The sequence below is a fragment of the Chlamydotis macqueenii genome, chromosome 6, assembly GCF_036417535.1.
Source record: "Chlamydotis macqueenii isolate bChlMac1 chromosome 6, bChlMac1.mat, whole genome shotgun sequence".
Taxonomy (NCBI): Eukaryota; Metazoa; Chordata; class Aves; order Otidiformes; family Otididae; genus Chlamydotis; species Chlamydotis macqueenii.
This window is the reverse complement of record NC_141561.1, coordinates 41,483,735-41,506,562: the sequence shown is the minus strand read 5'-3', so window position 1 is coordinate 41,506,562 and position 22,828 is coordinate 41,483,735. Positions and strand designations below refer to the sequence as shown.

The following is a 22,828-nucleotide window of genomic DNA, read 5'->3' as shown; positions in this document are numbered from 1 at the left end:
GGCCCTGTGAGAAGGTGCTGCAGATGGGTAGCCCTGAAAACTGGGCTGCTGGGAGGCCCTGAGGGGATGAGATGGTGAGAGGCCCTGAGGGGACAGGGCAGCTGGATGCCCAGGGCACTGGGACATTGCACTGTGTCAGATGGCCCTTTGTGACCCACCATGATATGGTGTAGTGAGGAGGGTGCACAGCAAGGTCTCTTCCCTGGACTTCAGGAGATCAGACTTTGGTCTCTTCAGGGATCTGATGGGTAAAGTGCCATGGGATACAGCCCTGAAGATAAGAGGGGCTTAGGAAAGTTGGTTGATATTCAAGGAGCACCTCCTCCAAGCTCAAGAGCGATGCATCCCAGTGAAGAGCATGTCGGGCAAAAATGCCAGGAGGCCTTGTGTGGATGAACAAGGAGCTCCTAGACCAACTGAAAATCAAGAAGGAAGCCTACAAAGGGTGGCAGCAAGGACAGGTAGCTTGGGAGGATTACAGAAAGGATGTCCGAGCAGCCAGGGATCAGGTAAGGCAGGCTAAAGCCCTGACACAATTGAATCTCACCAGAGACGTCAAGGGCAACAAGAAAAGCTTCTATAGGTACGTTGGGATAAAAGGGAGTCCAGGGAGAATGTAGGTTCTCTCCAAAAGGAAAGGACATGGAGAAGACTGAGGTGCTTAATGACTTTTATGCCTCAGTTTTCACCGATAAGGGCTCTTGTCGCGTCACTCAAGTTGTGGAAGGCAAAAGCAGGGACTGCAAGGATGAAGAACTGCCCACTGTAGCAGAAGAGCATGTCTGGGAACATCTAAGGAACCTGAAGGTGGACAAGTCCATGGCACCTGATGAGATCCATCTGCGGGTCCTGAGGGAACTGGCAGATGAAGTTGCCAAGCTGCTGGCCATTGTATTTGAGAAGTGGTGGTGGTCTGGTGAGGTCCCAAATGACTGGAAAAGGGGTAACATCATAACACTCATTTTTAAAAAGGGGAACAAGGAAGACCCAGACAACTACAGGCTGGTCAGCCTCACCTCTGTCCCTGGCAAGGTCATGGAGCAGATTCTCCTGGAAAGCATGCTAAGGCATACAGAGAGCAAGGAGGTGGTTGGTGACAGCCAACATGGCTTCACTAAGGGCAGATCGTGCCTGACCAATTTGGTGGCCTTCGATGATGGGGTTACAGCACCGGTGGACAAGGGACAAACAATGGACATAATCTACCTGGATTTGTGCAAGGCATTAGACACTGTCCCACATGACATCTTTCTCTCTAAACTGGAGAGTCATGGATTTGATGGACGGACCACTCAGTAGATAAGGAATTGGTTGGATGGCCACACTCAGAGAGTGGCTCAATGGTGGAGACCGGTAATGAGTGGTGTTCCTCAGGAGTCAGTATTGGGCCCGGCCCTGTTCAACATCTTTATCGGCGGCATGGACAGTGGGATAGAGTGCACGCTCACCAGGTTCACCAAGGACACCGAGCTGTGTGGTGCCATCGACATGCTGGAGGGGAGGGATGCCATCCAGAGGGACCTTGACAGGCTGGAGAGGAGGGCCCGTGCCAACCTCATGAAGTTCAACCAGGCCAAGTGCAAGGTCCTGCACCTGGGTCATGGCAATCCCAGGCACAAATCCAGGCTGGGCAGGGAATGGATTGAGAGCAGCCCTGAGGAGAAGGACTTGGGAGTGATGGTGGACGAGAAGCTCAACATGAGCAGGCAATATGCCCTTGCAGCCCAGAAAGCCAACCGCATCCTGGGCTGCATCCCCAGCAGCGTGGCCAGCAGGTCGAGGGAGGGGATTCTGCCCCTCTGCTCCGCTCTGGTGAGACCCCACCTGCAGTACTGCGTCCAACTCTGGAGCCTTCAGGTCATGGACCTGTTGGAGCGAGTTCAGAGGAGGCCACAGAGATGATGAGAGGGCTGGAGCTCCTCTGCTGTGAGGCCAGGCTGAGAGAGCTGGGGCTGTTCAGCCTGGAGAAGAGGAGGCTCTGGGGAGACCTGAGAGCGGCCTCCCAGTGCCTAAAGGGGGCTGCAGGAAAGATGGGGAGAGACTGTTCAGCAGGGCCTGTTGCGATAGGACGAGAGTAAAATAGAGGGAGGTAGATTCGGATTAGACATTAGGAAATTTTTTTTTTTACACTGAGGGTGGTACAACATTGGCCCAGGTTGCCCAGAGAGGTGGTGGCTGCCCCATCCCTGGAAACATTCAAGGCCAGATTGGACAGGGCTCTGAGCAACCTGATCTGGTTGGGGATGTCCCTGCTCCTTGCAGGGGGGTTGGACTGGATGGGCTTTAAAGGTCCCTTCCCACCCAAACTATTCTATGATTCTATGATTCCCTAGGGCCAGACACAAAGACCAGCAATATCTGTCCAAGGGCCATCCAGTGACTGGGCTGGACACAAGCTGCCTACACACAAGTATGAGGTCCACATAGGACACAGCACCTTCAATAAGCTACCTGTTACACAGGTCCAAGGTCCATCTGGAGACTGAGGCATCGATAAACATGCCCTCAGAGAGCTCAGGCCAGAACTAGGTGTTCAGGGCTGAGCTGAAGTGAGCACAGGGCCCATGGCTGGAGGATCTGTGGATGTGGGTCCTAAGCAAGGCTGTTCAGGGTCATCAAGGAGCGAACCAGTGCCTTAGGTGTTCACCTCTGGTTGGGACTTTTCCTGAAGACGGGAGTTGAGGGGAGTTGCATGGTGATGGTACCCATCCCCACACATAATTGTGGAGGAGTACTCATGATCAGTTTCCCTGCACCTCTCTTCCAAAAGTGGAGTTTGTGGATGTTTCCTGGGAGTGATCCACCTGTTCAGGGAAGGAGGAAGGACCGTGTGCCATGTTTGTAGAGATGCTCCAGCAGAGCCCAGAGTAGCTCCAACACTTCGTTTCTTTGTGTCCGTGAAATCCCAGGTGCATCTGGGTCACCAAACTTTGGAAAACACCATTGGGTGGCCAAGGCTGACTTGCTCATTTGCTCTTCTAGGTGCTTGGCTTTCAAGGGCACTCTCCTAGAGAATGCACAGAGGGGTTGCATCCTCTGGAGATGCTCTTCTGCCTTCACAGCAGACACACAGGGGATGGTTTGGCATCCATGTCTGGAGACCGTGATTCTTCTCCAGCTTGCCAAGTGTGTCTGTCCTCCGTGGGGACAGGGCAGTCACCATGCTGCACAGAGTTCTGTACCCTTCCAGCAAAAACTCTGCAGGTCCCACTGAGGCGGGGCAGATGGAAAGTATGCCTGTTGGGACACATCTGCAAGTGTCTCTCCATGCTGGGAGGCCTGGGGATGGGATTTTACGGGAAAGTCTGGTGTCTTGCCTGAGCACGTCAACCCAACAGCTGGAGCTTGGAGATTAAAAAAAAAAAAAAAAAAAACAAGAAACAAAAAAAAACCCCATGGGAGGCAACAATACCAGCAAGAGCCCAAGGATCTCCCAGCCCCGTGCAGTCTGCGCGTCAGGAGCCTCCTCTTCTCCTCTTGCCCACTCCCCACTGGCCAGCAGTGTCAGGCACCGCTTGAGAGCAGAGAGGGGAGCACGAAGAACTGCAAACCCACATCTGTGTCTTCTGGCTGCGGCCCCTGGGAAGAGCTGTGATGCTTGAAGTTCTCTCTAGGAGAGATGGGGGCAGGACCAGCCCTTTCCCTGGGGCAGTCAACCCATGGGAGGTGAGCAGCGAGGGCCCCTTCTTCCTCAGCTCCGGTGGACAGAAGGGCAGAAGTGGAAACGTGGAGTAAGCCTTCAGGGCCCAAGTTTGCACCTTGTTTCTCCGGGGCAGGGGTGGTAGGTGGGGATGGGTTGGAGGCCACGAGTGGGAATTTGGCAGCTCGCCCTCTTTGGAAAGGGTCCAGCTGCCTTGGGAGAAATTCCTCACATAGCTTTGCTGTGAAGAAAGTGCTGACCTGTTCGGGGCCGTTTGATGAGCAAGTGAAGAGCCAAAGGCAGCTCGGCAAGTGCTGGGAGAAAATGGCCTTTTTTCTCATTGCTGGGGTTAGGCAGCAGGTCAGGTTGTTTTGGGAAAAATGGCGCCTGGTAGCAGTTACTTTGTATGCTGTAAGCAAGCCCATCAGGACGCCCTGATGTTCGCTGCCTCCACACACTGCCGGGGAGATGCTCCGACTGCAGCTGAGAAGCTGATGGTGCCACACCATGTGGTAGGTGAGTATTGGAGAGTGAGCTGGCAGCGATGTCCAGGTCTCTTGGCCAGACACTGGTGCCCAGGACCAGTCTGCGGTCCTCTCTGAAACCCTGCCAGTCCCAGGGGTGAGACCCAGGAAACATATGGAGAGCTGGAGTCTCCAGGTGAGGATGAGATGGTGGGTCAGAAAGGGAGCGTTCAGCTATGGTAGGACTTGGGGACACCTCTTGGGATGCAAGGGACCTGCACAGGACAGAGGTGCTGTTCCTTCACTGTAACAGAAGCAGACTGCTGGCTCTGTTAACCACAGTGCCAGAGGATATTTAAACCATGAGCAGGCGGCTGGGGGAGACAATGTGGTCTGGCCTTATGGGATTGACGTGGAGAACGCAGCTACCGAAAATGCCAGCAGGAAAATAATCAGCATAACTGCAATAAATAGAGAAGGTAAAGCAGATCCCCTGTAGTGCCCGTAGAGCAGCCAGCACATGTCTGGGCAACAGAGCAAGGGCCAATCTACAAGTGCTCCTGCACCAACGCCAGACACCTAAAGCCAGAAACTTAGGGATTTTAGAGGAGGCTGTAATAAGGGGACACTTCAGCTACCCACTTGTGGACTGGATCAAAGTGTCAGGGGACAAGACATGAGGATGAAACCTTTGAATATGGTACACGGTGCCATCAGAAGCAGTCTGGGAACCACCAAAAGATGATGCTTTATTGCATCTGCTCTGGTACAGCACGTGGGGCTTAGCTCGGGAGGGTCTAAGGCCAGCTGCATGGTTTTAATTTTATGTTAAGGAAGAGAAGGCTGAATAAATCTGGCACATGGTTCTTTGATTTCAAGACAAGAGGTCGTGTAAAGATGAGGAAATGTGTCAAAAAAAAAAAAAAAAGAAAAAAAAAACAGGCCAATCTCAAACCTCTCAGCAGTGTGGTCCAGAAAGTTAGAGGCCTCCAAGCTGCCTGGAGGCTGCAGAAAAAAAAAAAAGCCGTATTAAGAGCCTCAGTAAAACACGGAGCAGGGAGCAAATAGGGCAATCCCATAACACCGCTGCACCGCTGATGGGAAAGGATGGGGAGCACAGCAAACACGTTGATTCTGAAGAGCAGGTCTGCCAAAAGAAAAGGAAAGTTGAAAAAAACACAGCACGTCGGATACAAATGGGGAAGCAAGAGGGCTAGGAGTAGGCTTCAGGACTGTCCTGCCAAGTGTGCTCAGAGCGGTGGTCAACAGCTCAGCAAATTTACTGCTGGGACTGGGAGGTGAGCAGGGTGCACAGGGATGGGATGGCCACAGTCGGCAGGTCTCTGCCCTGGGGGCATTCCCACTCCCACCAATCCCAGCTTATGTTTTTTTTTTTCCCCAGACAGGTGGGAAGGGCTCATAAATGGCAATAGAAATCCTGGCGGGGTTAACCTGGAGAAGCAAGCTAAATGTCTGTCAGTCCCGGACAGCTCAGAGGTCGCCAGCGCCAGCTGGTCCGGAAAGGGATGGAGCACACTGACAGTCAGTAGGAGTGTGGCCAGGTCTGAGCACTAACCTACGCAAGGTGGGTACGAGTATCCTGAATCGTGGGGATCCTCACAGGAGCAATTCTTCCCAGGGGCCAGACCCGCCTCCCAGGCTGCCGGAAGCCTGGCAGCTCGGTGCATCCTGGCACAGGGAACCGAGGCAGAACCTCGGGGCCGCTAATCAGCTTGGGGCAGTCCAGTGCTGCAGAGCCAGCCAGCATGAGATCCTCTGTGAGGAGATGTGAATTTCCTCTTCCCAGGGAAGAAACAGTTCATATTTTGAGGCTTGCTGGAGCAAAGGACTTTGACTTTGATTTCTCTTTTTTTTTTTTTTTTTTTTTTTTTTTTTCCCAGCTGAGACAAAGTTGACCGTTCCTCTCCAGGGCAGATGCTGAGTGCAGTCTGGGAGAGAGGAGGTGACAACCTCAGTGCTGCTGGGAGACTCCCCAAGGAAGCAGCACTGCCACATACCAGGACCTCCAGTTCTGGGGCTGTTTGCTCACCACCACACATCTCCAGGTGCTGGTCCCTCCTCTAGCCACCGTCCTGCGCTGCGACCCGCGTCCTCCCCGCTGCATCCTGCTCCCCGCGCCTGAGCCAGAGACAGCCATGACTCACAGCCCGTCAGCATTGTGCCTGGCAAGCCCACGGTGCTGCTTACAGGGCTCTCCTCCAAATGGCAGCCTGCGCTCCGCCCTGTCCCCGTCCCATACCCGGCTCTCTCCTGGAGACCTTGTTTTGCCTGACCTGATTCCAAGGCTCTCCCTTGAGCAAGCACCTGTCTGTCAATGCAGGAAGGAGGAGGAACATGCTCTTCTTCTCATGTTAAGAGGGACGGGGGCTTAGGGCAGGCTGTGCAGTGGGAAGGGGCAGAGGGGGAGACCTAGCGTCCTCCCCTGGGTGGGTGATGGGGGCACAGGCTGGCACACGTCTCCAGCGACAAGGGATGCTGCTGGGGGATGCTGTGAGCCTCGCCACTCCCCGTAGTCTGGTCCCCTCATCCTCTCGTAGTGTTTGTAGTCATTGAACCAGGGATATTGGCGGGGACGTGCCTGTCTAGGGTCTTTAGGACCTGTTCATGACCATGAATTTCTCTCCTCCCTTTCTAGCCTGTCCTGTTCACCTCCCCATCCTCCCCTGACAGCAAGTGCTGTGGCTGGGAGCAGAAATGCCTGCTGGGATCTGCTCTCAGCCTCTCCTCGCTGAGCCTCAGCAAGTGGCCCCGGTGCTGGTACCACAGGCTAAGGTGAGTAACAGCTTTGCACCCACCTTGCCCACCAACTCTGTCAGCCTGTAGCCTCCATCATCCTCTCCTGCCACCCACTCCTCTCCTCCCAGAGCCCTCGCTGGCTGGTCTCATCCCTCAGGCAGCTGCTCCATCCCCTCCATCGTTGCAGATGCTCATCACCCCAGCTCCACTGAGTCCCTCTGAAGCTATGAGGGACCAAACCTGCACCTCCTACCTGGGGTGTGGATACCCCAAGGTTTCACACAGCTGCAAAGCTCTACGCTTCTTATCTTCCGCCGGCGGTGTATAAGCATGACTGTGCAGCGGGAAGGGAAACAAGTGCCATTTCCCACAGCCAGCCAAGAGGCAGAGACCCAAAGGCGAGACACTGGAATGAGGCATGCGAGAAGCATCCGTCTCATTCTCTTTCCCATGAAATGCCTCTCTCAGTCCTTCATCTGATGTGTGCTGAAGTATTGATTTTCCCCCGGAGTGGATGAGTCACGGAGAACTTGGGAGGGAGCAGGGGCTGCCAGGACACCCCAGGTGCCTGTGTTCAGCAGGGAGGCTGCATGGGAGGAAGTGGGCGCTGCCCAGGGGTGCGGCCAGGGAGCAGGAGGGATGCACAGTGGTCTGGGGGGGTCTGAGGCTGGCTCTCTCCCTGCCACGGCTGCACTGAGCAGCCCTGAGATAGGAAGGGATCCCTGCTCTGGTCCCCCTTCTCCTTCCCCGGGGAAGAGGTTACTGCGCGCAGCGGGGTGAGCTCTCAGCTGTGCCTCTGTGTATCTGCTGGCTCTGAAACAAATGCTCTTGCTTACCCTTCTCTTTCATGCATCGCTCAGCTCTTTTATTGCCCATATCCAGCTTGGGAAAGGGCCAGGCCACCTCCATCACGTCGCGACTCCGCCAGGCGAGAGCTCTCTACAGCATGTGGCAGCAGCTCTGGGACGTGGTCAGGGCTGGGGTCCACTGTCCATCCAGCGCTATGCGTGGGTCTCTGCGGCAGCAGCAGGGGGGGGGTCTGTGCCACACGATGTGGGGGGTGCTGCAGACATGAGTCTGTCCTGTCCATGCTGAGGCAGGAGGTGATGGTCCTCTGGCCCTGGCTCACCTCCCTGCTGAGCCACAGCAATCTGCGTTGTCCTGTCCTCCTTGCATCCGTGGGAGGGATGCGGGTGGGCTCCAGATCCTGGAGCGTTTCTGCTGCTGGCCAGGCCTCCAGCCACCCCCATAAAGACTCCTTCCACCCTCTGCAGCCCCTCGCTAATGTGTCCACCAGATCTGGCTGCTGGGGCCAGGCATGGTGATGCTGCGCTTACAGCCTCCCAGCACCCCAACCTGGCTTAGCTTATCCCCCACCTACATGGGCGGGTAACGTGCTCCCCGTTCAGCCAAGCTCTTGTGCTTTCCAGCTTTCCTTTTTGGGGGAATATCTGGATTTCCAATTATTCCCACTCCCTGCCTAAGCTCCTTGGGTCCTTCCCAAACGCCCACCTTTGCAACTCTGCGTGCTTCACCTCCAGAAAGCGGGGGAAATGCCTTTCTCAGACCAAGATGCTGTCGTGTCATCCTTTGCCGGATCCTCGATGAAGGTGCCAGCTGAAGGGAGGGCATGGTGCTGCCCTTTGCGGCACACTCCTCCTGGACCAGCTCCTCCTCCTGTCTGGGTGGGTTGGGGCCATCAGCGGACACGGGCTTCTGAGCCAGAACAACGGATAGGGCAGAGAGATGGAAAACTGGCTGGTGCCAGTGGTCCTAAGTGCTCACACCCAGGGGCTGCAGCCAGGAGAAAGCGGCTTTAACACAGACAAACGGCACATCAGAGTGACAGGACTGGCCACAGCCACCACTTGGGGATGGGTGCAGATGGGACAGCCCTGCCTGTCAGTGGTTTTCTGCTCCCTCCACTTGCTGGACCCTTGTTTTTTCTGCATGGATCCTTCCAAATATTTTCTTTTGCCTTCTTATCCCTTATTGCCCCCTTGGCCCCAGTCATATGGCTGCCGCTGCTCCCCAGCCTCCTCACTAAGCCCCCCGCAGCCGTGGAAAAGCACGGTGGCAGCAGGACTAAGCCCCCTGCCTGCATCCCAGCTGCAAGTCACAGGAGCGTCTCAAAGCAACCGTGCACAAGGAACTGTTTTGCGGCCGCGGGGACGGTTCACAGTGTCTGCTGGCACCCCTGTCGCTCTCACGGCACATGGGTCACAGCTCCTTGGGCCTCCTGGCAGCCTGGGGACACGCTGCCCTTTCACAGCACAGGGGCAGCCACCACGCCAGAGTCGCTTCAGGAAGGGGATGTGGATGCAGGCCATGAGTGCCAGCCCCAGAGTCACTGCCAGGGACGCGCCTGGGCCACGGCGGCCAGCATTTCCAACCCCTCCCGTCTGCCCAAAGCGGGAGAAAAACAGGCCAGTCGTCCCGCAGTGTTGCCAGGGTGACATTTTTTTGGCTGGTGCACTGTGCCAGCCGCTGGCAGGAACTGTGTGCTGGGAGCTGGGGCAGCCCCTCTGTCCTCACACCGGGGTGCCCCTGCCCACAGCCACCCAGCAGCACGGGGCCACCAGCTGTGGGATACAGCGGGAAGGGAGTGAGTGGGAACCGGGCACAGGGGTGGGGGGGACAGGGCGACTCTGGAGATTTTGTGCAGAGACGAAAAATTTCAAAGCTTTGCTGGAGCTTGAAGGTTGTGGGACAGGAGGGCCTTTTTGGCTGGGGTTTGGGAAATTGCGGCTGCGAGCGGCCGAGCCACCATCAGAGCGCCACTGGTTTCTATTTGGTCAGCTTTTGAAAGAGCTGCCTCCCTGGCAGCATGTGTCCCCCCTCCCCTGCGGCAGGCAGTGTTTGTTTGCTTGGGAAAAGATGAGCTTCATTATCTGTCCTTCGCGGCTCTCAAACTTTAAAGCACAGCGGGAGGAAATTTTACGATGGGAAACTGCCCTGGTGTCAGTCAGGCGCTTTTGCACGGAGGTCTGCCGAGGGGAAAGAGGCCCCACGGCGATGGGGCTGGTGGTTGGGCTGGCGCTGGGGCAGACACCCGCTGCCTGGCACAGGGAAGGCAGGAGGGTGGGCAAAAGGTGATGCGCTTGAACCGGCCCCTGTGCCTCTCCCCAGAGAACAAGTGCAGCAGGAGCTGCAGGAGCATGGCCAGGCCAGGCAGTGCCCAGCGATAACATCGCTGCTCTGGGAGAAGCAGGGGCCAGGTCGCTGCGTGGGAAGGGCCAGGCAGGTGGTCAGGGTAGCTCTGACTGGGTTTGCACCTCCTGGCCCGCGTGGTGCTGACAATGACAGGAAGGGCCAGCGCTGCGTTTCCCTGCTGAGCTAGAGCCGTGCCCGGAGCAGCCGCTCCAGATCTGCCCACAGCCTCTCCCACTCCGCAGGAGCATTTACCCACCTGCTCCCAGCTTGCTTTGAAGAGACCGCCGCTACTGGGGAGGATGATTTTCTGTTTTCAAGGAGATTTTTCCAAGCACCTCCAGACTCTCCTCCCACTCGCTCCACACTCTCCAGGCCCCATGCCGTTGCAACTCCTCCTGCAGCCCATCCACCCCTTCAAAAACCCTGCGCGAAATGGCAGCCCTGCGGCTCCCAGCTGTCACGTGTTGCCTTTTGTGCAGCTCAGGTACTCGGGAGATGCACAACAGCGTCTACCTGGAGGAAAGGAATCCAACTGTGGGAGAAGAAAGGAGTGGTAAATCACTCAGCATCCATGCAGGAAAGTGTAAATTTAACAGTCCCGAGCACGTGAAATCATTCTGCACCCAAACAAAAGGCAGCTTCGGTGTCTGTTCATTGCCCTCAGACCGGGGTCGTGCAGAGGGGCTGCCTGCCTTTGGCTCCATTGGTGCAAGGCGCAGTGAAAAGATTTATAGCTAAAAGATGAATGGTGACAGTGTGCACCTCTGCGAGCACGGAGCCGAACAGCTGGATGTGGTGGTTTATTCTGCTAGATGCAAACCCTGGCTTAGACTAAACACCGCCTCTGCCATCAGTGAATCACTGCTAAGATCCCTTGGAAGTTTCCAGGGCTTGGATTTCAGAAGCTTGCTGCCGCGGGGCACTAAAATGCTGCGGGAGACAAAGCAAGGTGTGGCAGGTTTCGTTGGGGATTATCCCTCCCTCCACGGGGCTGGAGGGAGATGAAAGCTGGGGTGAGGGGAGGAGATGGAAGTGGGTGGCAGAGCCAACTTTAACTCCTTTCCCCACATGGGAAAGGTGAGATAAGGTGCGCTGCTACCCGGGCTCTGACACCAGAGCCCCCTGGAAAGGGCTGTCCCAGGAGGGTGCTCAGGGTGCCCCCGCCCCCCGAGTCCTGGGCCAGGTTCATCGCATGAACAGCCTCAGCGATAAGGGAAGCCCATGGGGTTCCCAAGCCCCCCACATGCCTTGGGGAGGAGCGAGGGGCCGCTGGGGTAGGGAAAGGCCAGGAGAGGAGGACGCGGGGTGCTCGGACAGGAGCACCCTTCCCTGCCTGGTGCCCCCGGGGCTTGGCTAGGGGATAGGAGAGGGAATGAGCTCAGCTGGCTGATTCACTCTCTCCTTCAAGACCAGGCTTGGTCTGCGAGCCAAAACCCAGGGGCTTGGCGGAGCAGGAAATGCCGGGGCAGGTCCCGGCTGCCGGTGCCCTTTGGGAGGGGACGCTGCCGCGGGTGGGGATACTCCGTGGGGTGGGGATACTCCATGGGTGGGGATGCTGCTAGGAGTGGGGATGCTCCGTGGGATGCGGATGCCCCGTGGGGTGGGGATGTTCCCTGCGGTGGGGATGCCCTGTGGGGTGGGGATGCTCCGCGGGATGCGGATGTCCCGTGGGGTGGGGATGCTCCCTGGAGTGGGGATGCTCCCCGGGGAGGGGATACTCCGTGGGGTGGAGATACTCCGTGGGGTGGGAATGCTCCCCGAGGAGAGGATGCTGCTGGGGGACCCGCGCCGTGTCCCCCGCCCACCAGTTGCGCTGGGGCTGGCGCAGAGCCCTGGGACGGGCGGCGGGGAGGACGTGGGGGGGGGGAGGGGATGTCCCCGACCCCCTCCCGGCTGCAGGAGCCCAGCGGCGGTGCAAACCGCGGGACTGGGTCGGGGGGGAGCTGGGGGCAGGCTGAGCCCCGGCCTCTCCGCCAGCCCGGGCCGCCCCGCCCCGCCCTTCCCCTCCCCTCCCCGCCCCCCGGCCGTGCCGAGCCGCGCCGCGCCGAGCCGCGTAGCCGGTACCGAGCGGGCACCATGAGCCCAGGGTGAGCGGGGGGCACCCGTAGCGCGGAGACCCCAGGGTTGGGGCTGGGGCTCCCCCGAAGCAACCAGAGGAGTGAGGGGGGACACCGGTGCCGTGGGGAGACCAGAGCCCACGGGTGGGTGGGTAACCCCCTTGCTCTCCCCTTCCCGCAGGTGCCCCCCGCGACCGCTGCTGCTCGGGCTCTTTGTCCTGCTGCTCCCTGCCGCTTCCCAGGAGCCGGGTAACGTACGCGGGATGCTGGGGAGGATGGGGGGATGTTCCCTGCTGTGAGGGTCCTGTACCGCCCCCCGCCCCCATCCCCGTCCCGAACCCCCTCCCCTCTCCCCTGGGATGCACTGCCAACGCAGCCCCCGCTCCCCAGCAGCCAAATCCTGCGCCCTGTCCGTGGTCCCCAAAGAGAAAGGGTGTTGGGGGGAGTTTCCCCTCCTGCATCCCTTCGGCAGCTGGCCGCTGAGGTTGGGGTCCTGTGCGCCCCGTCTTGTCAACGGGGTGGCGGGGAAGGATGCTGGGGAAGCCCTGTGCCTCGAGAGAGGTGCCAGGCTGCAGTGCGCTCAGATGCTTTACTGGGCTGAGAGTGGTTTGTCTGGTCCCTTCTGGTTGCGGGATGGACGGGGCGGCCTTCCCCCAAAAGTGGCCGTGCTCCACGTGCGAGCGGTTTCTGACGCACCTGATGAAATCCTCCCTGGGACTGCATGTCCTCAGAAGCGTGGCGAGCGGTAGGAAGCCTCGAGCGTGTGTGTGCCCAGGAGCTGCAACACCTCCCACACTGCTCACCGGCTTTCCCCTGCCTTCAGGGTTTGGCGAAACAACCCGGCCCTCTCCCTCTCAAAGCTGCTCGTGCCCTGGGAGAGGAGAATTCATCGCTGATGCAGTTTGTCAGTCCCTCTTTCCCCACGCGAGCCGGTTCTCCCACTGCCTATTTGCCTGGTGAACTTTACCTCCCCACTGGGGAAGCTTCCTCCCGGCTGCCAGCCGGTTGAAAGCCTTCCTCCCCTTGCAGCCGGTCTCTGGATGCGTGCCCAGCGTGAGGGAGTGCCGTGACTGACGCAGGGAGCCTCCTCACCCTGCTTGCGACCCAGGAACCCCGTTTGCAACAGCGGCTGAGCCGCAAGTGGTGATCTGAAACCGGGCAAGGGTGGCTTTTCCTCCGGGGTGATGTTCTAGTTGTCTTCTGCTTGCGCTGAGGCGTTGTCAGCATGCCAGCACGTGTCCAGCCATGGCTCGTGCTCCGACTCTGTCGTTGCAGGCTGGGTGAGACGTGGTGACTGTCCCAGGTACAGGTGAGCTGGAAGTTGGATAGGCGCTGGGCCGTAAAATGGGAGGATTATTTACTGGAGCAAGGCTTCGTGTCATCTAGGAACAGCTCGGGCACGGCTGCGTGGAGGCTGGGTCACATCATGGAGGGGAGGAGAGAGGCCTGGGCAGCGGAGATGCCCAGCGCTCCCAGAGCGTGTCTGGGAACACTTGGAGTAGCTCTCAAAGTGCCCCGGGTTGGGTTTATGACACCACTTTCCATGGCGTGGGTGCCTCCCCAGGGACCCCAGCAACAAAGCTCCCCTTGGAAGTCTCCAGAGATGGGAACATCATTCCCATGTGAAATCCCGATTCAACTATTTTCAGTCCCTGGAGACCGTCCAGCGCGGCCAAGCTGAGCCGGAGGGGCGGGAGCTGGTTTAACAGAGGTTACTCAGAGCTATTCGTGCCCTTTCCACCCCCTCTCCGCTGGCGTCCCAGCTCCCGGTGTGGCGTTGGGCACGTGGGGCTGGCTGGGACCCTTTGCTGAGCTGAAGCTGCATCCCCCGCCTTTGAGGAACCATGCTGGGGGACCCCAAGGAGATGTCACGTAGGGATCAAACGTTGGGGGAGCACGACTGGCGCCGGTCACCGCTGGCAGGGAGGTGCCCGTTTCACCCAGCTGACTTGGCCGTCTCCCAAAGGCAGACTGCGAATCGGGTTTTAAAAGAATTTGCAAGAGGGTTGGTGTGGCTTTTTTTTCCTTTCTTTCTTTCTTTCTTTTTTTTTTTTTTCTTTCCCTTGGTTCAATGTCCAAGGACTGCAGGGCCTGTTCTGCCAGCCCGCCTTTGTGATGGCTCCTGAGGAATGTTTGCTCTGAAGGCCGTCCTGGCATGGAGATAACCTTTCTGTTTATCTGCCTGCCTTGCAAATTTGGGGGCTTAGCTGCCCAGAGCTGGTCTTGCCTCTTATCGCCTGATCTCTGGGATTCCTCAGCAAGTGCACGTATGAGGATGCTGCGGGGATGCTGCTGTGGGACCAGGCCTGAGACCGTTGGGGAACTGGGGCATGCTTTAGGGCTGCAGGCGTTCCCCGTGCACAGGGCAACAGCCCAGGCTGTGTCAGACACTGGGGAAATCCCCGTTCCAAGGAGGAGGGACAACCCTGAGAGAAGGCCCCAGAGATGGGGGATCCCCACCACTAAGGATTTACAAAACTGGCCAGGGTCATCCCTATCTGGTGGTGGGGATGGCTACGTGAGACAGCCTGACTTCATTCACCTTCTCTTGCACTGAATTTCTCTGCATCAGTTTGGGGCTGGGATGGGCTGGTACATCAAGGTCTTGGCTGGTGGCGACAAGGATGCAGGCAGCACCTGGATAGAGCAGGCGCTGGAGCTGCTTGCTGTCAGCGTAGAGGCTCCTGCTTGATTTTATTTCCATGGTGGATGGCTCGTTGGTCTCAATGGCTGGGATTCTTTGCCAGCACGTGCCTTCAAAGGCGAAACAGGTGCCGTGCACAGCGATTTACAGCCTGTGACATAACTGCTTTGGCGTTGGCACCTGGGGATTTTCGACAGGTGGATCGGAGCTTTCGCAAGCATTGTTTTAAGAATTTCTCCTAACGCTTAGGTGAAAGGCTATGGGGACCGGCCACCGGCAGCACCTGCGGGCACAGATTTGGCTTAGGGAGAGCTGGCACCTCTCAGCTCCCGCAGCATCGCTTGGGCTGGAGCCACTGGGGAGGATGCTGTGCTTGGGAGGCTCCGCGGGTTCTTCATGTCCTTATCAGCCGGCGGGACTTCTGTTTGCAAAACCTTATCTAGGCCGCCACTCTGCCGTGGGAGCTGGTGGGGAGGGAGAGCCGCCCTGGGCTGCCGGCAGCTGGAAGGAGCCAAGCTTGTGGACGTCTCCCCGCAGTGCCTCTGGATGCTCCTGGGGGTCCCCAGTCCATCCCCTGGCAGCTACATCCTGTCCCTTCTGCCCATCCTGGGGAGGAGGCAGCGGAGATGAAGCGGTCCTGCTCGGATGGCACTTTGGGGCTGGAAACTCCATGTAGAAAGAGACCGAGTAGTCCTGTGGAGCGGCTGCACTCCCAGCCCGGAGTTTTCTTTGCTTCCCTTGATGCAAGCGACCTTTTCAAGCCCTGCTTCTAATTTTCTCGGTGGTTATTGCAGCTCCGTATCTGGACTCGGTCCATCTGCAGCATCCGGAGCTCCGACTCAGTTCCGGGTTTCTGTGCGGGAAAAGGGTGCTCAGCCTGCGTCTCTCCTGGCCCTGCGCGGCCGTGGGTGCCTGGGAGCTCCCCGCCAGCGTGTGTCCTGTGGGAGGACGGAGAGCCAAGCAGCTTTTCTCTGTGGCCACTGGAAGATCCTGCAACGCACCCCACCAGATCCTGGAGAAGTGGGGTTTCTGCTTTCCGTAGCAGCCTCTTTGTGGCACTGCTTCTTACTTATTTTGGCCTGCAGCTGGAATAACCTCTTCTTACAGTCTTTATGTCAACACAATTTGGGTGCTGTTAGATAACAAACCTTGAGCGCTTGGAGAAGAGAGAGGAACACATTTTGCAATCCCAGTTCAAGTGTCATCACAAGACTTAAAAAAACCCCCCAAGTAGATAACTGTGGTGCTGGGAAAGAGACTTTTCTCTAGTAGGGGGATGTCACTGCTTCTTTTTAAGAAGGCAGGGGATGTGGAGCATGGAGTGAGCACGGAGGGCGAGGACTGATTCGAAGCTGCATCCGCCTGTGAGTGCAGAGCCTGCAGAGAGTCTGGAGGACCCAGGTGCAGGTGACACAGCCCAGCCTCCTGGGTGGAGGTCTGGTGGAGCTGAGGTCTGTCCTCATCCTCAGTCACTGGGGATGGTGAGGGGGGGCTGTTCTCACCCTCCTTGTTCCGTGGGATGCTGCACTGGCTTGCTGGTGTGTTCTCTGGCACGTCTGGGGCTTGTTGCATCAACTGTGGGAGAACGCTCCTAGGTCTGTGGAATGATGCGCTCTTCTACGCAAGCCCAAGGCAGCTCATATGTCTGCAGTCTTATTAATTTACACACTCCGGCTTTATCATAGAATCACGGAATGGTTTGGGTTGGAAGGGACCTTTGAAGATCACCCAGTCCAACACCCCTGCAAGGAGCAAGGGTCATTCAAGCCCCAACCTGGCCTGGAATGTTTCCAGGGATGGGGCATCCACCACTTCTCTGGGCAACCTGGGCCAGTGTCCCACCACCCTCAGCGTAAAAAATTGTTTCCTGATATCCAATCTGAATCTACCTCACTCTAATTTAAAACCGTTACCCCTTGTCCTGTCACACCAGGCCCTGCTGAACAGCCTCTCCCCATCTTTCCTGCAGCCCCCTTTAGGCACTGGGAGCCGCTCTCAGGTCTCCCCGGAGCCTCCTCTTCTCCAGGCTGAACAGCCCCAGCTCTCTCAGCCTGGCCTCACAGCAGAGCTGCTCCAGCCCTCTGATCATTTCTGTGGCCTCCTCTGAACTCGCTCCAACAGGTCCACGTACTTCTGATGTTGGGGGCTCCAGAACTGGATGCAGCGCTGCAGGTGGGGTCTCAGAACTGGCCATGCTTTCTACCTGCTCCCGCTCTGGTTTGCGGCCTTGGTTTAGGTTACCCCATGGTGGAAATACTCTCTTCCCTCTGAGCACTGCCTAGAGGATGCAGATTAGGGGTTCCCATTGCTCAGCCATGCAGGAAGCCCTGTGATCTGTTGCTTGTGTGTGGCTCGAAGGTGTGCATTTTCCCCATGCTGGAGTCCTCATGTTTCTTGCCTAGGCTCTCTTCCACTGTCTGGGGGCTCCCTTGGTCTCCCATGGCCATGATGGGCAGAGATCCACAGTAACCAGTGCAGCAGGGCCCAAGTAGGGTCCAGTTCAGCAAGGTCCACGTGGAGCCCAGTTCAACTGGGAGAGATGTACCAGGGTTTAAGGAGGGATGCTTGCCCCATGACCAGAGAGCACATGGAGAAGATCCTCCATCCACAGGGAACCTTCCCATGTTATTCCAGCCAATGCTTCCCTGCCTCAAGAGATGCTCTGAGCTTGGTGCTGGATAAGGATGCGTAGAGAGAGGGAGCTGGAGGAGACGGAGGAGGGATGGAGCTGTGCGAGCTGCTCACATGGGACTAGCAGGGGCTGCTGTGCAGCTTTGGCAGCGAGAGCTTGCCTACAACTTGCTGCTTCTGCTGTTGTCCAACGTGCGTGGTGCCACCACGAGCCAGCAAGAGAGACTTGCACCGGTCTGGTCTGCAGTGACTGTTAGGAAGGATGGTCTAAGCACTAAAATAACAATCCCAGCGAGCGTGCTGTGTCTCTTCCAAACTCTGACAGTTTACAAAGAAAAGAATTAATTCTGGCATTTCAGTAGAGAGTTCAAAGTGCTGAAGGAGACATCTGGGATTAAGTATCGGATGTATATCAGCAGCCCAGAGGTATGGGATTAATAAAGCATTTTAACAATCTCCTAGCGTATCTGATGACATTTGAGCAAGCACTGGAGATGAATCCTTTCCAAGAGCATCCTGCGCATCTCTCCGGCTGAGCATGCAGCCTGGAGGCAGCATCTTCTGTGACGGATGAGGGGACCGGCTCTGGGCTGCTCCTCATCCCATCTCTTCTCTGCTCTCTGTGGGGTGGTTTCACCGGCTCTCCTGTCCTCCAGCCAGGTTCCTTATCCCTTGGGTACCAACGTGCCTGGACCAGCAATGCTGCTGCCCTGCGGGCAGATGTGCCCTGTCCTACTGAGAGCTGGTGCTCAGAGGAGACACTGATGTGTGGGAGGTGGTGGAGAAGAAACTTGCAGCGGTGTTGGCTGGTACTAAATCCCCTTGAAATTCGTGGAGTGGGAGAAATTCCCTGACTTTGGGGATCCAGGAATGTATGTGGTAGCAGGATGTGTGTGCGTTTTGGCTTTACTGTGGGACTTGATTAGCCTAGAGAGCTTGTTGCCAAAGATATAATTGAAGCAAGGAACTGAACGGAATTAGAAAATGGTTTGGACATTTGTACAGCTAACGGTGGCTTCCGGCATTGCCTTAATGTGGATTTGGAGCCACTGGGGGAAACGTGAGAGCGGAGGCTGCAGGCGTGGGGAAAGCTGCAGAGGGCTCGAGGGCAAAAATAGGTCATGTTGGGCGGGAGTGAGCAAAGAGCAAAGAGGGAAGAACACGACTGGGAGGAACCAGCAGAACCTGGGAAACTCATGGCTGATACACTCTGGGTGCCGTTTGTCCAGATTTGGGTTAATACAGGGTTTCTCAGACACTTGTGAGGCCATCTCCTGTGCTTGGAAAGCTTGACTCCACTGTTGATGAGCAAGAAGCCTTCTTTAAAGAGAAAGCCACTGAGTATCTTGTTGCGATGTTGCAGCCTGATGTCCCGCATCCCTCCCGCTCAGCGGGAGCAGGGTTGCCTGTGGAGTGGGTGGCAGCTTGGTGGCACAGCTGGTTGGTTGCCTCGGAGGTGCCGGGTGCGTTTGCCAGCTCTGCCCACATAATTGAGCGCATTGATACGTTCTCTGTTTCTCTACCCAATTTCCTTCCCTGCCAACGTGTGCGAGAGCAGACCAAAAAAACCTCAACAGCCTTGAGGCATGAGTGCCGTTAATAAACCCTTAGGGGGTAAAGGGAAGGTTCCCACAAGCCAAAGATGAGGTGGCTTTTGCCTCCCAGCAGGAACCCACCCCACCCAGGGCTGTGGGATGGGTCTGCTCTGGGAACAAGGCTCCGGAGGCTCGCTGTGCTCCCGGCTCTGACCGGCAGCATCGTTTGGCAGGAGCATGCCTGGCGCCGGGGGCTTTCTCAGCACGCAACATCTGGTCCGGAACATCCAGTGTCTGTTGGTTTTCAGCTGAAAAGGTTGCTTTTGTGGAATTTTTATTGCTTTTTTTGGCATTGCCTCCCAGCCCTTTTCTAAGTTGGAAATTTGTCATTAGTGGATTTTATTGTATTGTTCTTTTATTCCCAAGCTTGATATTCTGGTTTCCTCCTCCTGAGGGACTGGAAGATCTGGCTGTTCCTCTGACCCCGGCTATTCCCTGTTCGAACAGCCTGGGGTGGGAATAGCAGCCAGGGCACCTGGAATCTGCAGCTCATCACTCCAGTATCGCTGTCCCCATGCTCTTCTCACCATCGCCGCTGGCATAAATCAGCCCTCAAAGCTATCTCTGATTTTATAATTCATAAGTAACCCACCTGCCTTCCCTACTGTAAACGCTGTAGTCAAACAAATTGGGGGGTTTTTTCCACTCTCTTCGTTAGTCTGTAATCTAATTGAGTCAGGGATTGTTGACTTTTGGCACCTTTTTGATAATCCCAGATAAGCCTGCTGTGCTCGCTGGCTGCACCTGTGCCATGGGTGGTGGCCCAGATCCCATCAGCTTTCCCTCCAGCCCGATGGTGTTCCCAACGGAGGCAGCACCATGCCGGGGTGCGCCTCCCGGGGAGGCAGGTCAAGAAGGTCCATGTTTGATGGGTGCACGAGGCTTCGGCCAGTGCTCCTGCCAGCAGGTGCCAGGCCACCACAGCAGCTGGTGGTGCCGTATCAGGGGCACCTGATTTTGCTGGTTTGGTTTGTTCTGGTTTACAGTAGGCTGTAATTTATTAAATGGACAGTGATGCGAGGTCAGGGAAGCCAAGGGGTTGCTGAAAGCCAGGGGATCCCCCCGGTGCCGATGTGGGACCCACGCCTCATGTGAGATGGGTGGTGCTGGGGCATTGCATGTTCTGCTGTGCCTGCCAGCAGCAGAATTAGCAGGGTCCCCAGGGAAGAGGTGATGTGGACTTCTTTCCTAAGCACCTACGGTCCAGTTTGCATGGGTGATGCATGCACACCAGGGTAGCAAGGAACCCACCAGTGTGTTACGGTGAAGGTGAAACGACATCTTGTCTTGCTCTAAACCAGCTCCCCAAGGTGGAAAGGCATCTCTTGGCTCGATCCTTCCCCTCTGGCCCTGAAATGCTCTCCAGAGGGGCCGGGACCCTCACCTTGGGGAAACCTCGGCATGAGGCCGAGTGCAGATGGAGACCCTGGACTCGGCCTCAGTGGTGAGTGCTCGCATAGCCAGCCTGGTCCAGGGGATGGCAGTCACTCCTGAGGTGCCTCACCAAACCCTAGCATGGCGTCATCTCCCTGCTCCCTCCTGAGGTGCCCCCCCAGGACACCTACCTGCTCTCTCCATCATCCCCAGGTATGGGGTACCTGTAGCTGTTGTCCCTCCCTTGATGCAGGAGGCTTGTCAAGACCCAGGACCCCTGGGTGACATGGAGCCCCAGACACCTTGTGTTACCCTTCTGCTGATGCCAGCACCTCCGGAGCTGGGTCCTGAAACAGGAGAAAGCCTTGTAGTGGCTACTCTCCCACGTGCTGGGATCAAGAGCCTCCAACTGAGCATTTGTTAGTGTGTGCTCCTGATTAACAACCACTTGCCACACTCATGAGATGAATTCGTGCTCCGCTATTGAGCGCCAGGTCATTCACCCTGGGGAGGGAACGGGCGCTCTCGGAGCGAGGAGGCCCCTTGTTTTGCAAGGAGATTACCACCTGCTGCGTCATGAGTGGGATTTCCCTCCCCGGATTCCCCAGTGTGAAGCGCACAGCGCGGCATCACTCTCTCGGGAGGTGCCAGCACCAGCAAGCCTGCTGGAGAGGCCTGATCTGGTGCAGGCACGGACCTGATGGTTCGGCTCCCTGCACCCTTGCGAGAGATGAGCCGTTTCCGAGAGCATCCTGCATATCTCTCTAGCTGCGTGCACAGCCTGGAGGCAGCGTCTTCTGCGATGGATGGGGGACCAGTGCTGAGCTCCACCTCGCCCCATTGCTCCTTCTGCTCTCTGCCATCCATGGGGTGCTCTCATCAGCCTTCCTGTACCCCGTTCCCTGGGTACAACGTGCATGGGGCATCAGTGCTGCTGCCCTCTGAGAAGATATAGCCCCATCTTACTGAGAGCCGGAGCTCAGAGGAGGCGCTGGTGTATGTGAGGTGATGTGGAAGAGATCTGCCATGATTTCAGCTGGTGCTAAGTCCCCTTGAACATCGGGGGCTGGGAGAAGGTCCCAGCTTCTGGCATTGTAGATGGGGAAAGTTGTGTGGCAGCAGCACGTGGGTGTGTTTTCACTTTTAACGTAGGACTCGATTAACCTGTTGTTATTTCTGCAACTGCTTCGGGGACCTCTGTCCCTGGGGTTTGTTGTTAGATCTCAGTGTGGGGACAAGGCCAGTGCATCAGCCTGGCACGCAGGGAAGCCTGGGCTGGCTCCTCAACCCCACAGTGAGCCTGGAAAGCGGCGGTCACAGGGCCACTCCTCGCAGACGGGTGAGCTGTCCCCACGCGTCCCCGTCCTGTGACCGCACTTGGGCTGGCATCTTGCCTGCCAAGGCCCCCAGAGGGCTGGCGGCCAGGTTGGGGATTTGCTCTCCGGATGGCTTTTTGCAGGGACAACTTGCATCAGGCAATGCCCCTGGGGTAGGGGACAGCAACACTGCCAGGGTGAGCCACTCCTTGCTGAGTGACCCATCCGTGATTTCCTCAGGGTGGGTGGCAAAAGGGAAAACTGTGGGTTGTAGGTTTTGGCATTGGGAAGAGAAAAGATGCCTGGAGGGAAGTTTCTAACCTCTTCCCACTGGGTGACCAGGGCACCATCTCATAAAAACGTGTGGTTTTTAAATTTTAACAAGCTATTGCATCTTTTTGGTGGGGAGCTGGAGATGTCAGGCCATGAAGGTAGAGGATATGGGGGAGTCCTGGCGTCCCCCCTCACACGTGGTACCCGGTGGGCTGGGCTGGGCTCTCCGTTGTGTTCCTTAGCAAGGCGGGAGGTGGAAGAGGTTCAGTGCCTGGTCTCCTGGTGGCATCCTGCGAGGCTTGGATGCCATCCTGGGTCCAGCCGGCCACCGGCTGCTGCTGACATTGGTGGCTCCTTCCCCACCTTCTCCTTGGGCTCAGCCGAAAGAGTTAATGAAACCATTTGAGAGGGGCCCCCAGAGGCAACTGCTGGAGGTAATAATCTTCTTTCGGCTCTTTTTTCTTTTCCCCTGCTAATTGTGGAGTTGACATGTCCCCTCTCATGAAAGGCTCTTTTGTTGGCTGGGTTGCTGGGCAAAGCCCGGGCTTGGCAGCAGATTGCAAGACCCGGGTCCGTCTCCTGCACATCCCTCTCCGGCGGCAGGTAGTGAAACGGCTCTTTCAAGCGACAGCGATGTCCCTCTGTCCCTGGCTCCTAACCACAAAAAAAAAAAAAAAAAAAAAAAGCCCCACACCTACAAAACCCCCTCCTTTTAGCCAACGGCGCCCAATTTTTTCGCTGGTTCCACCTCGCAAGCAGAGGGAAAGGTCAGCCAGTCTAGACGCTAATCCGTCAAGTGTTGTATTTCTTCACCCCCCGGTGTCCTAGCAACAGGATTAATGCGCCGGTGTCAGGCGGACGTTGGCTGGGTCCCGCTCCATCCCGGGATGGTGGTCCGGACGTGTGCTGCTCCCCACGGCCGGG

At 57.1% G+C, this 22,828-nt stretch overlaps 1 protein-coding gene across 1 annotated transcript in view; it reads left to right on the top strand.

The window, feature by feature from the left end:
• The first annotated feature begins 12,045 nt into the window (after positions 1-12,045).
• The window catches only part of COL18A1 (collagen type XVIII alpha 1 chain), a 39,606-nt gene continuing 28,823 nt past the window's right edge, over positions 12,046-22,828 (top strand). The window contains exons 1-2 of the mRNA XM_086750344.1: positions 12,046-12,101; positions 12,253-12,320. Of these exons, the coding sequence (XP_086606470.1) occupies positions 12,091-12,101; positions 12,253-12,320 (79 nt within the window). The 5' untranslated portion in view covers positions 12,046-12,090. The remainder of the gene's footprint in view (positions 12,102-12,252; positions 12,321-22,828) is intronic.